The sequence below is a fragment of the Anolis carolinensis genome, chromosome 3 (genome assembly GCF_035594765.1).
Source record: "Anolis carolinensis isolate JA03-04 chromosome 3, rAnoCar3.1.pri, whole genome shotgun sequence".
In the NCBI taxonomy this organism is placed as follows: domain Eukaryota; kingdom Metazoa; phylum Chordata; class Lepidosauria; order Squamata; family Dactyloidae; genus Anolis; species Anolis carolinensis.
The window spans coordinates 245,301,373-245,316,037 of NC_085843.1; the positions used below are offsets into that span (position 1 = coordinate 245,301,373).

Below are 14,665 nucleotides of genomic sequence, written 5' to 3' on the forward strand. Positions count from 1 at the left end.
AGAAGACTGAATATACACTTCAAATTGAAGCCATTTAACACTACAAAAGGAAATTAAACTAAACCTTTCTTTCAACAGTGGGCTGCAATGAAGTAGAAACACCCAATTCAAAACAATTCAAACAAAAGCCAGAGAGTTCTAAAACTTTTGCAAGACCAAGACCAGGCAGTAAAAAACTACCCAACTATGTTTCATTATTTGCTAGGATCTCATATTGAAATTGGAGCAAGCTTGTTTCTGCTGTTCTAAAGGCTAGGACATGGAGCAATGGATTCAAACGGCAGGAAAAGAGGTTCTATCTGAATATTAGGAAAAACTGCTTCAAAGTGTGATGAAGTCTACTCTCTTGACGTTTTTAAGCAGAGGGTGGAAGGCCATCTGTCAGAGTGCTTTGACTGATGGCCAAGGGTTGTACTGGATGGCCCTTGTGGTCTTTTCCAACTCTGAGTCTATGATTCTGTGATTCTAATTAATATACATGTACCATATATGAAGGAGCCAGAGCCTGAATCTGAGACAGTAGAAAAACGAGGAGTTGGAGCTGAAGGTTTGATGAACTGATCCAAAAACCCTGCATAAGACACTAATAATTAAAACGAATGGTTCACTTCCTTATTAATCTATTCTGGAATGTACTTCCAAGAGAAAAATGAAATGTCATTCATAATGATATCAAGTATAAAAAAGACCAGAGAGACCTGACATTCTAAATTAAATCCATCATTCCAAGGTCCATTTAAAAGGGAAACACAGAGAGTTGAAGCAATACTATTTCTCAGGTCACCAGGATGTTTATGAAATTTCTCATGAGTACTTTTTGAAGCATTGTAGTAATAAAAAATACAGTACATTGTGACAGTGAATCTAAACTACAGAGTTGACACCACCTCATCAAAAGAAAAAGTCTGATGACCACCAAAAAGCACAACAAATGTGTTTGTCACATTCCCTTCAAGGCACAAACATTCCAGCATATACTTGAGCTACCTAACCTTTAAGGCTTTTCTTTTAATTTAATTTAAACAAATGATTTTGCTCACATTAAGAGGCCCCGCCCCTAGCCCCACCCTTTAGTCCTAAAAGGCCTGTCAGGAGAGATATAGAGGCTCAGCCCTGTCTCGGGCTCTTGGGGAGAGGCCCCGCCCCAGCCCCGACCTTTAGTCCTAAAAGGCCTCTCAGGAGAAATATAGAGGCTCAGCCCTGTCTCAGGCTCTTGGGGAGAGGCCCCGTCCCTAGCCCCGCCCTTTAGTCCTAAAAGGCCTCTCAGGAGAGGTATAGAGGCTCAGCCCTGTCTCGGGCTCTTGGAAGGAGGCCCCGCCCCCTTCCCTAGCTCTGCCCTCTGTGTCCCAACAAGCGCCTCTGGAGAGGTATAGATTCTCAGCCCTGTCTCGGGCTCTTGGGAAGAAGCCACGCCCACTCCTCTAGCTCCATCCCCTGTGTCCTAACAGGCGCCTGAGGTGCTCAGCCCTGTCTCCGGCACTTGGGAAGAGGCCCCGCCCCCATGTCCTAATAGGTGCCATCACCACCCCCCTGGATTGCTCCAGCGCCCACCAGGGGGTGGTAGCACCCACTTTGGGAATCACTGCTTAAGAATGATCACAAAAATCTAATCAATGGCAACTAGTGCTAGAAAAACAAATAGACAGGATTCAGGTGGCAAGACCTATTGAACAATATGTTGGGGAAAACTTAACACAAGTATACAAAACCCCAACATATGCATCAACATCTTAGTAAATTTTAATTCCAATCTTTGTGGATTTTGGATGACACATCTTTCCAGTACAAGATGTTAAATTGCAAGGGGACTTAATAAAATGTAAAACAATTCAATTTCTTGGCTGTGACAGACGCAAATTTTGAAATGATGCATATTTGGTGTTTACAATTCTTAAGATTATATATCTTCATCTGTATTTTCCCATTAACAGAGATTAGGAAACATTACCTGGAACTGCTTTAAGGACACGATAATATTTTCTTACCTCGAAATCAATCAGTTGTAGATCAGCGACAAGGGTGCTAAGAAGACCACTGTTGTATAGTTCCTGAGCTAGCTGGGCCACAGCTTCTGTCTGAGGCTCCTTTTCATTCGTGCCATATAAGATTTCTTTCATGGCAACTAGATTTTTTGAAACTTCTTCAGTAGCCTAAATAAAATGGAAAAAAAAAACAGAAATAAGTATTTCTAAATCTAGCAATCATTATGCTGATTAGCATGTACTTTCCACTGAATTTTTAGCAGCATTGTGCAATAGATATCACTCTGAGAACTGAGACAATAGCCAGAATGCTGTCTGGATAATAGATCAACATAAAAATATTTGCGCAAAGAGGTAACACTTTCTCGAAGATTATGCAAGTGGAGTCCCTAGAAGAGTCAATAACATTCACAGTCCTCTTTCACCTTTGATTTAATGGGTGGGAACCCACATGATTGATTATGGATGCAAAAGCACTAATTGTCATATGAGTACCCGTACATTCTAACAGAGGAACAAAGAATGGCAGACTTTAGTTGAAAGACAGAACAATGCAGACTGGTACAAGGTCAGAGAGAAAGAGGAGACAGAATGCTAGCAAAGCCTGGTTTATGACTAAGTAAATATTTACAGCACCAAGAGCAATTAAGTATACCACAGACCAGCACATTGGGAGCATAAAAATAAATGCTGAGGTAAACCAAGAAGATGGGAATAGATCAACATACATTTAAAAAGCAGGCTAAAATCTACCCTAACTGTTGTTGTTTTTTTTTCTTTTAAAAAAATTCTACTATTGCATCCTGTTAATGTCTGTGACAACCGACATAAAATGCCATCTCATGGGATGAAAAAAAAAAGACTGTCAGCATTGGCTGAACTGATGCAAGAACTTCAAATTCAAGTATTTTTGCCATTCTATGCAGAGCAAGTATTTAAAAATGCAAGATTAGGACCTGAGAGCAGCAATTTTTCAACTAATTCCGTAAGGCGACAGTCTTTTCTACTCAACAAAGTGTCAACTCCACACCTTATCTGCAACCAGGGTCAGATAGTAATGAGCAAATACCTCTTTCCCCTTGTCCCATCAGCTTGTATCTGCCACCCCCTCCTCAGTTATTTGTGGCAAATTCACCACTCACAAGACAAACCAATCCATCTATCTTTCTGCATAGGGAGACTTATTTGTAACAATCACATAAAAGCAATATGGATCTGACATGAAATACTAAATTCTGTTTTGTTATTTTCATTGTTTATTTGATTTATACCACACTTTTCTCCCCAATAAGATTCAAAGTGGCTTACAATATTGTAAGACCCCTGTAACTATGGAACCCATATTCGTTGTTTGCACCTGTGAAAAATAGTCCAAGAATTTGCTAGATCTTTCTATTGATTCAATGGTATACCACAGGTTGCCGCAGAGTTATATTGGAGGACCTAGCAAATGCTGTTTCATCGTATTTAGTTTCATATAACTGCAATACAGCTGGGAAAGTATTTCCTGTGAATACAGGAGTTGTACTGTACTTTACTGTACTAACATCAGATACCCCCTCACACACACATAAACATATGCACAAAACCTCACTCTTTTTAGGCATGGAAGATTGCTATCTCTCCACAAATATGAACAAGTTGACTTAGAATTCCAAAAAAATGCTTTCTGAGCACTTGACATTCTCTCTGCTCAGCAGCAGTTTATCTGGCCAATCAAGGTTTTGATAACCATAACAGAGAACAATAACAAACAGAAAGAGGAAGTACTAACTTCCTTTTAAAAGACGTAGCACTCCCTTAACCAATTTGTAACCAAAAATGTTTGCGATTATAGGACTAATAATCTGATATTCAAAATATCATTTTGTACAACATGAAGAACAGCTGTAAAAGACCACGGCCAATACTAGATTTAGTAAAGAAAACAGGCTGCTTAAAAGAACACCCCAATCAGTATACATAAACATTCTGAAACAGGGCCTCAAAATGGTCTTATCTCCTTTGGGATTCCTGCTTTCTAATCTTCAAATAACAACTAGCTCCCCCGCCACAGCAATTTCAAGTAACTGCATTTCATTTATAGCCACAGTTGTAATAATCTTTTAATTTGATTGCATATTACAAGACATTTCTTACCTAGTCTAAATCATATATATGATGCTGGAGTGCTATGCTTGTATTAAACAAAATAGGCTGTAACTTGTACAATTACACAGTATGTATTTGCACTGTATATATTTGTGGGTCTATCAAAGAACCTGTTGCTTGAGCAGAAGAGACTGAAAGACTTGAGACTCCAGTATTGCAAAAAGTTCAGTACTTGTAACATTACAGGCACTGCAGTGAGGCTATTTATTCCTGTTAATGGAAAATTGCTCTGTTGGCTTACAGAAGAGCTGTTCAGTCTTGCCAGTAGTTCAGGGATCAGCATAATTCCATGTACAGTAGTTCAGTTGCATAATTTGTCAACAGGCAGGTTTATTCACAGAAAATATGTTAAATATTAGATCCCAGGCCTTCCTCTGCCAATCTGATTCCACTGTTCTCCCAGTGAAAGTCACCCACTGAATAGCACCCAGTATTCCAGGTAGTGCTTGGGTCACTTAACAAGAATGTATTATACAGACATTTAATTCACAGTTCAATTAATGAGTATCGGTTTAGCAAGAACCTTTTAAAATGGTCACTCTTCCTTCAGGCAACGTAGGGTGCTATATCTGCATCACTTAGTACTCTGCGTTACATCCCATGCTTGAAGAAAGGTGAGATATAAATTAAACAGTATCTTTTCAAAGCAGAAGCAATATTTGTCAATTAGGAAGAAAGAAAACTCAGTAATAGTTTTAATAGAAATAGGTAGTTATTATTCTTATGGTTCCCTCCCCTTTTTCCAATTTGGGCTTCTGTTATTCAGGTAAATAAGGAAGAACTTTAGATTGTGCTTCTGTTTCCCAAGATTGGATACTAGAATGATTAACATCTTAGTAGCCAGAAATTATTATTATTATGAGATCCAAATGAAATGAGAGATAGCTTACTGAGTGCAACATAAAACTCACTACACACATCTCTTTTTAAATCTGTAATTCCATGTGTGATTTTTAGATCTGGTTGTAGGAACAGGTGATTTCAACTCCAAGGCAATTTAATTTAGCTTTCCAAGACACAACTGGGATCAACAATTAGTAGCCACTAGGATAGTAACCGCCATTCAAATGCTTCATTGAATGCATCTCTAACAAACAAGAGCCCAGAGACAGTTCCTCATTCTATAGGGGAATATTGTTCGTTTCCTCCCTCCCTCTCCCCCCACCCCCCCACACACCATGAATGCCTGTTTTGCAGTATTTGTGTACACCTGAAACATTTCCTGGTTACTGCCAAACAGTTATTGGTGAACATTTAAGATGAAATACATGGCTGGTTTTGCCTGTTTGTTTGTTTTTAGTCTTATTATTTTACTTTTCAGGTACAAGGAACTACGTAATTCCAGCTACCTAATTCCATGTACAGTATTTTTTTTCTGCAGTCACAATTCAATGCAGATTTGGGTGGAAGACCGCAATGAGGTGCAGAGAAGGCAATGTGTTACTCTTCCAAATTGTAATGACCGGTTAAGTGAAAATTTATCTTTACACATATCATAGTGTAAATATTTTCCTCTTTAATCAACTGGGACACATTTTAAACCCTTTCCAAACAAGCAAAACAAAGTGAGAGAATTGCAATTCTTTGGAATGCTGTTTTTTTTTGGTAGCTCTTGTTATTTCTTTTATTCAAAAATGATTTTTGGACTATTTTCTTTGTGTTTCCACTAATTTAAAAATGTTTCTGAGTCAAAGGACCAGAAGGAGAAACTCTGAACACAACTCAAACTTGTTTAGGATATGTCATCACTACTAAAAATGATGCAAATTAAGCAACAAACTTTGCCCTCAGTAGTGAGCCTGGCTTATGCTTTGAAGGGAAAACTAATAAGTTTAGAAAGCTATTATGATGGCAATGGCCTTCTCTGTTAAATGCTATTCTAATTTTTGTCACCTTAAATCCCACCTTTTGGAGGGGAACTGAAAACAATTTCAAAGGAAGAAACCCCTTTCACTGAATGCATCTCTCTGGGCCTCAAACTTCCTGTGGTACTCCTTTTCAAACAGCTCCTACATTCCCTTCTCTCAGTCTCACCACCATCACAAGCCAGTTGGTGAGGACACAAGAGAAGGCCTTCTCAGTGGCTCCCTCTGTACTCCCTTCCCAGAGACCAGAATGGTCCCCTCTCTGCTGTCCTTCTGGCAGCAGGCTAACATCCTAACATCCTTTCATCCAGGCAGGCTTTAAAAACAGAAAGCTTTTAAAGAACAAGCTGGGGGTGGTAATATATGCATTGTTGTAATGAAACAGCTTTTTATATACTTATTTTAATTTAACTGAATTGTTGTAACAAATTTAGTTGTATTTTAATATTAACCTTCTGTATGTTTTTAATTGTATTGCTTTTAAAGTTGTGAAACACTTTCGGTCTCAAAGTCTGAAAAAAAGGCATGATGATGATAACTGAATAGGAAACAAGGTGGGTCCTTGGTATCAAAATCTATAGATGCTGAAGTCCCATTATATATACAAGGGCGTAGTAAATGGCATACCTTATACAAAATGGCATAATTAAAAAAATTGACTTTTGTATTTTTAAAAGAACATATTAACAGGTCCTGGGTGGTTGAATTCATGGGTTTGTAGTCCTGATTGCATTAATCCTGTTGGATATTTCAAACTTCATCCCCCAAAGTGCCAAGTCCAAAGCTGTCCAGGGTTTCTAGTACTCTACTATTCCCTTTCAATGATCCCAGTGCATTTATAAAACCATACTTCAGGAAACAAACATTGGTCTCAATTTTAAAAATGTTTTGTTCGCATCTGAACCCTGTACTTAGCTGATATCATGACCTTGTCCCCAAACTGCTGTGTTTTGAAGCTGACTTTAACTCACACTTTCTCTAGTTCAGCAATCCAACATGGGCATATTTAAAATATGTGCAGCTGTTTCAAAAATATATGCAGCCTCTTTTTAAGGGCAGCAAGTGGTAGTGATGATACTGAAAATTTAATACAGGCTGAATATTTGGTGGGAAATTTTAAGGGCTCAGGCTATATGAATAGTACAATTCCTGGGAATTAGTGGCTGAGCATGACAATTCACAAACCACCTTGTAAGACTGTGTTCCAAAGTAGTTCCTTGAATCATTTTCTACACAGTTTGATGCATTTAAGCTTTAAGCAGAATACAGTGTACTATATTTAGCTTAAGAGAACTATTTTTAATAAATACAAGCCCTAGAACCCCAAGCTGAAAGAAATGCTTCTCTGAACAAATGGCTAGAGAAAACAGTGCTATCCAAAGCTGAAAAGACACTTGAACTCGCATCTCAAAATGGTGAGCAAATTCCATTCATTGACTAAGGGGAAGAATTCTGAGAAATAGGAGAATCAGGCAACAATCAACATACATAAGGCTAAGGAAAGGTTTTACAGAAGAGCAGGTTTTAATGTATTTATAAAAGTCCCAAATGGAAAACAGCACTGTAGAAATTGTGAAGATAGTGCTGATAGCAAGTAAGTGTGGGTTGGGAAGAACATCAGCATGAGATTGTAATCACTTAGTTGCCAAGGTCAACAAGCAGATATGCTGTGAGTAGACAGAAATTTTACTCTTAAAAGAGGAAAGGAGACATATGTACATATAAAACAATTAAGCAACCCTGCACTTCCCCTTCACATCAAGAGCAACACCCAAATAACAAAATTAAAAAATATATACCTTTTCTACCTTCTTATCAGAAATATCTTGTTTTTCTAGTACCGCCATACTCTCCTTCAGATTCTTCACTATGTCTGCAGGAGACTTGTGTGATTTGCCAAAGGGAAATGGCATGGTTGTAAGCTGCTTGTGTCTTTTCTTCTAGAATTCCTCCTTCACCTGCACAAATGTTTTAAAAAGTATGTTAGGAATAATAAGATACAGTTCAGAATTGTTGAGCAAATAATAGACATTTTAATTTAACTCAATTTTTCAGGGGGAAAAAAACAAACATTTCTAGTTCTAAAAGACATAGCACATACGCAGTCATACTTTGAATGTCTATTTTTTCAGCATGAAATTTTGCAATTATACCCAGAATTTGGTGAAAGAGATAAATTCTGCATTATATGGAAAAAGAATGAATGTCTTATGCTGCCTATATCAATTTATTTATTTATTTCGTGTCAAAAGCATTGCATAATAAATAAGTTTAAAAGTGATAAAATACAGGAATCACAAACAGTTTTGGACCAAAAGCGGGCAACAGCAATCGCATTGTCCGTAGCTTTAAACAACTCCTCCTCCGTGCATGAGGCAGGGCATTGTGGGCAAGCATACATATGAGGAATTGTTTGTTCAGCTCCACAGTCACACAAGGTGGAAGAGTCCTCCAGCATTGCATTGCTTTTAAACATCAATTAATTAGATGTTATCACAATGAAAACTACTAAATGTAGGTTCATTAAGTTCACATAATGTAATTACACTGATTATAAGTGGTCTTCATTCCAGAAAAAGACTTTAAGCCTTTGAAAGAAACATTTGCTTTTCCCTTGGTCCCATCACTAAAGGAAATATGGAATATTGTATTCATGTGGGATTTCAATGCATAAGAGTGCTCCACAAGGATAGGATCAGTTCATTTACATGAAATCATATTCCAACACTTTTATTATTAATATACTATGTCTTTTTAAAAAGGGGGCTACTTTTATTACTATTTTGGACAAAAAAACTAATCTGAGTCACAAAAGACACCTGTATCTCAACTGCCTGAAATTTACATCACAGGCATCTCAAACATGTAAAGTATTCAAAACCTCAAGGCAATGTGCACAGTCTGCTTATTTCAGTACATCAAGGATAATTAAAAAAATGCTTTAGCTGTCCCACTGTTAAATGTGTCTGTCCTAATTAATAAATAGCACATTCCCTTAGACTACTTAATGACTGGACCTCTAGAATTCTCGATGGGATATAAAGGAACAGAAAAGCCTGCTCTTCAAAAATGCTGATGGGCTGTTACTCCTGCAGCAAACAAAAGGATGGTTGAAGCTGACAGAGCAGAGGTCACAGTGTCATTACAAAGAATGGCTGTCCCCACCTGACACAAATGAAAATAGCCCACAGTCTGGGTCAGGAAGCAAATCGCTATTGCCCAGTTTACAAATAAACAAAGATCTTCAGTAAAACAAAGAGGACAATGAAGAAACTTGGCAGAATTATCTGCACTTTATGAATTCCCAATTTCAAGCCTCAGTATATCCATGATTTACCCACTGAATGTTTTGAAATGCTAATTTGTAAATACAATAAATGGGCACAAATGAGACAGCAGAGTCACAGGTAGAGCCATTATATTTATGGAAGTCTCAAAAATTATCTTTACCCAGCTTTTTTATATTAAAATGTCGACTGATTGAGCTTTTACTTCCACCACTTTGAATATTTGCTCCCACATTTCAACATGAGGCAAAAGAGAGGTGCATAAAATAAAGTCTTACAGTGCTTTAAAAACTAACACAATATTTCTGGAACATGGCCATACAGCCCGGAAGAGACACAACAACCCTGTGATCGCGGCCATGAAAGCCTTCGACAACACATTAACACAATACTATAACATGTTGTGGAAAATGGGGGAGGATCACTCAGCTCCCCACTACGTGTTGTTACTTGCAGCAAGGGAATGTGCACATCACACCTTGCAACGCAATGAACATCCCTAGCATTTTTGGAACGTACAGCTCTAGCTTTGGGACAATATACATGTTGCTCTTTCAGAAGTACAAAATACATGTCTGTAATTTACAGATTCCTTTAAAGTTGGATGTGAATTCAAAAGAAAACAAACCAACCACAAAGACAAATTGGGAGGGAGGGAAACCTTTTATACTTACTCTCTAATATTGGCCAAGAATCCAACAGCTCACAGGTTCATGCAAGAAGCTTACACATTAGCTTGGATATTGTAAAGACCTTCTTTGAACAACAGCCTACCAGATGATTATATCGTCAACTGTTTCTCAAAGGCACTGCAGTCTCTGAAGCAGTTTGTTTTGATATAGGATGTTGATGTTCAAGAAAAACAAGTGCAACACTCTTCAGCTCAACAAACTGATGCTGGGATTCTCTAGATATGGGCCACCGCCTACAAGTAAGACACAGATTTGGGACTATGTTTTGTTTCTCCAGCCCGGTCTACAAAAATCAAGAATATTTAATTCTCAACCGTAAAATCTCAACCTGTACGTATTACAGTAGAATCTCACTTATCCAACACTCGCTTATCCAACGTTCTCGATTATCCAACGCATTTTTGTAGTCAATGTTTTCAATATATCGTGATATTTTGGTGCTAAATTCATAAATACAGTAATTACTACATAGCATTACTGCATATTGAACTACTTTTTCTGTCAAATTTGTTGTATAACATGATGTTTTGGTGCTTAATTTGTAAAATCATAAACTAATTTGATGTTTAATAGGCTTTTCCTTAATGCCTCCTTATTATCCAACATATTCGCTTATCCAACGTTCTGCCAGCCCATTTATGTTGGATAAGTGAGACTCTACTGTATAATTTCTGTCCTAATAGCAGTGTCATGTGTCATGGGTGGCACTACCATTCTATCACCGAATGCCCACACCTATTCAAATCAAAATTCATAAATAAGCTGCAGCCACTGAACACAATTTATAATCCAAATGAAAATATATTTATCCACTCAAATTATCTTGCATATGCCTGTAGTGGATAGCTTCCTATAGCAGACAAAACCAGGAAGGGAATCATTCCATATATAACATTAAGGCTACTGCATATAACCGTACATATAAGAAGCACATGCAACAAAGACAGCTAAAGAAGAGATTATAATAAGTTTAAGGACTGGTTCTCTTGCCTCTCAGAATAGTAAGCAATTCCAAATCCTAATTAAAACAACATTTTTTTTAAAGCTGGAGAAATGCCTCTTTTCCAAAACAGCTGTCAATTGGTATTATGCATATAATACGCATATTACACAGCACTATGTGCACTATATTGGGATATGTGTATGAATGTTTTCTGAGTGACAATTAAGCGACTGAATAGACTTATGTCCCAAATGTCTGCTTATTTCTATGTATGCAGAATGGAATACTGAAAGGGAGGGAAAGTAATACATATTTAGAAGATACCTATTACTCTTTCTGGAGAAGGTGAAAAGTACCAAGTCATGATGTACAGAGTGAATTATGGCAACATTTGAGGTTGGGAAAGAATACAATCCCCAAATCAATCTGACAGGAAGAATAGGATAGCACAGCATCAGGATCAATTTGCTATTTCATGGAAAACACCAAAACAAATCACACCAAAGTGATATTTTGTCAAACTTAGCTCCCAAATCTTTAAGACTAACTAACAGGAAGAAATCAAATTTATCAAAACATCACCATGTGCAGACATGTGCTTCTCTATTTACCATAATGCAAGGATGTCACAAACCTAATGCTGAAAATATTAGAGTCTAATGTAACAAACTGTTGGTTTAAAAACCAACATATGAGTTTATACCACAGATACTCTGACAAATACACACAAAACTGTGACAATTTTTTAGAGATCAATTTCTTCTTTTCAGCTTCTAAGGATATACATCTACCACACTTAAGAGCTAGGAGGCATGTTCCTTTTGCAACAGCTCTTAAGCATGGCTTGTAATGTCTCCTTGAGCACATCCACTTAAGAAACAATACAGTAAAAACATCCTTTCCCTTCAGCAATTATCAGTTCTCCAATAAAAAAAAATCACTTCCAGTAATGAAGAGTAGTATACTTTTTTGGGACTTTAGGCAGTCTATAGTATACACAAACTTGTGTAAAAAGTGACTCAGAAATCCATGTAAATTCAAACCACAAACATTGATCCTTCTTTCTGCAATTCAATTTTGTTAACTTTAATAAATGAAATGGAAGCATAATATGATTTCAGTCCCATTGCACTACATTCATAGTACAGGATTCAAGGAATGAAAAAGCTATAAGAAAATCTGAAAGTGTGTGCTTGTGTATATTACTACTCAAGAGAAGAGAAGGTAGTAAGGGCTTGGGTTAGGAACAGCCTCTATCTTTTCCATGCCAAACATAAAACAGTTTAAGGATAACATGATTCTATTCATGAGTACCAATATGTGTGTGTTTTTTTATTACTGAGCATAGTAGCTCAGATCTGGTGAAATAAGAATTCACTATCCATAAAAACACTCACCATCACAAAGTACAATTTTTACCCTGGAGAGTAAATGATGGACTTTGGTTTGTAGAAAATAACAGTTGGTTCCCAAGCCCAGTGGCTACTGGGAAATCTCTAAAAATGGCAAGTATCCCTGATGGAAAGACACAAATGTAGGATGATCAAAATTGGTTTGACTTTAAACTTTCTTTTAGAGGGTCAGGGTACAGTATAGGAATGTTTATTCTTCCATCATTATCATTAGTGGCTGAATTAATCTCTGTACCCCGAAGAACCTTTTATCAGTTTCAGCTTATATGTTAGCTATCACCTTACTTGTATGGAGATTATGTGGGCTGTATTATTCGAGCTCTGGTAAATAAAGTCAGTAGTTTGCATGAAAATTTATGTAAGCATTTAATGTATTTAACAATTTTAATGGTTTTTACAATTTAGAGATCTATATTGTATTTACTGCTGCAATCATGAACCACCCAGAAAAAACTATTTTGTTATGGTGCAGATAAATACCAAAACAAATAAGGATAAAGCACGGTCAAGTCTGGAAGTGCACAGAGATGTTACTCTGTGGTTTTGATACGGACAGTGTCATTTGTATGACCAGGGCTCTCTACATGGGAGCCAGGCTGAGGAGAATGGTGTTCTACCATGAGGTACAAACTCAGAAAGTCTTTTTCTAGGCTGTTGTAATTGAATGAACAAAAGCTGTCGTGCAACCAGTGCCCACAACGCAACACATAAAAATTGAACTCGAGACAAATATCAGACAAATGAGCAGAAGCAATGATTGATCCAATGTACAAATAAATATTTAAATGTGCACACACTTGTGCAAAAAGTAACTCGACATAATCACAAAATGTTATTCATTTTAAAGCCATAGACATATAATGAACTAATAAGTGTATGTTTATAAAGTGAATTTAAACAGTTACAATCAATATACAGTAGAGTCTCGCTTATCCAACACTCGCTTATCCAACATTCTGGATTATCCAACGCATTTTTTTAGTCAATGTTTTCAATACATTGTGATATTTTGGTGCTAAATTCGTAAATACAGTAATTACTACGTAGCATTACTGCGCATTGAACTACTTTTTCTGTCAAATTTGTTGTATAACATGATGTTTTTGGTGCTAAATTAGTAAAATCATAACCTCATTTGGTGTTTAATAGGCTTTCCTTAATCTCTCCTTGTTATCCAACATATTCGCCTATCCAACGTTCTGCCAGCCCGTTTATGTTGGATAAGTGAGACTCTACTGTAAAACATTTAAAGACAAAAGACACTCAAGCACCAAAGAAAGGTCAAAACATACCCTGATAGCCTGACTTTTATGGCATTCATCTGATGGACTATAGAATCACAGAGCTGAAAGGGGCCACAAGGACTATCTAGTCCAATACCCAGGAGACAGACCACTTATCACTTTTCAAAGAATGTTAACTAATAAATGGATCCAATGAACGGAAAACAGACACATTCCTTGGTATTATCTCTTTACCAGGACATTTAGCATTTCATTCGGACAGAAATAACATGGAAAGAATATGGAAAGGTTCCCATACCACAAACATGAAAAGCAGTCCAACAGCACGTTTCAGCAAACTTTTAATTGGGGGGGGGGGGTGTCAGAGTCATGTAGGAGTTGGAGATCTATCACCCAATGAGAGTGATCAGTGGGCAACTCTTCCAGATTCTTCAGAAGTTATATAAACCTCAAAGAACCATGAGGCTGGTGAGAGGACAAATCCCTGGAGGGTCCTGTGTCTCACCTGTTCCTAGATGTTCCTAGACTGAGCAGACTATGCCTAGGCTCTCAAGAACTTCTCAGATCCACAGGAGCAGCTGTAGTTGTGTCACGCCAGGGAAATTATCATTCTCTCAACCTCTGGCTGGATATGATTGAGATTGTTTTGCAACTTTGTAATTTCTAAGTATTCCTGAAGTAATACCTTTCTTTGGCAATTAAAAGCTTCCCTTTCAAATTCCCAATCTCTCATATTCACCTTGCCTGTGCCTTTTTTGCTCAGTGGCATATGGGATCTTTCCTTACATAGTAATTTACCACTGGATTAGTAATCAAGAAGCTTATTGATTTTTTTTTATGTTAAATGGCATCGAATTGTTGCCGACTGTTGGCCGCATTGAGTCCCTCAATGATGGAGAGATGGCGGGGCATGTAACAAAATAAAGAAATGAATAAAAAGTTTTAAATCAATGGCTGCTGACAGCTAACATACAGGAAGTCCCCGAGTTACAAACATCTGACTTACAAAACACTCATAGTTAAGAATGGGGTTGACAGAACAGTAAGTGAGAGATATCTACCCCTAGGAAGGGAAATTAACTCTTGAAA

The 14,665-nt window shown here is 37.3% G+C and overlaps 1 protein-coding gene across 3 annotated transcripts in view; it reads right to left on the reverse strand.

Moving 5' to 3' along the window:
* cab39 (calcium binding protein 39) overlaps positions 1 to 14,665 on the reverse strand; it is a 70,096-nt gene that overhangs the window by 14,917 nt on the left and 40,514 nt on the right. For all 3 annotated transcript variants that reach the window (XM_008106305.3, XM_062976543.1, XM_062976544.1), the window contains exons 2-3: positions 7,798 to 7,956; positions 1,986 to 2,150 (exon numbers count right to left, since the gene is read on the reverse strand). In XM_008106305.3, coding sequence (XP_008104512.1) covers positions 1,986 to 2,150; positions 7,798 to 7,911 — 279 coding nt within the window. In that variant the 5' untranslated portion in view covers positions 7,912 to 7,956. The remainder of the gene's footprint in view (positions 1 to 1,985; positions 2,151 to 7,797; positions 7,957 to 14,665) is intronic.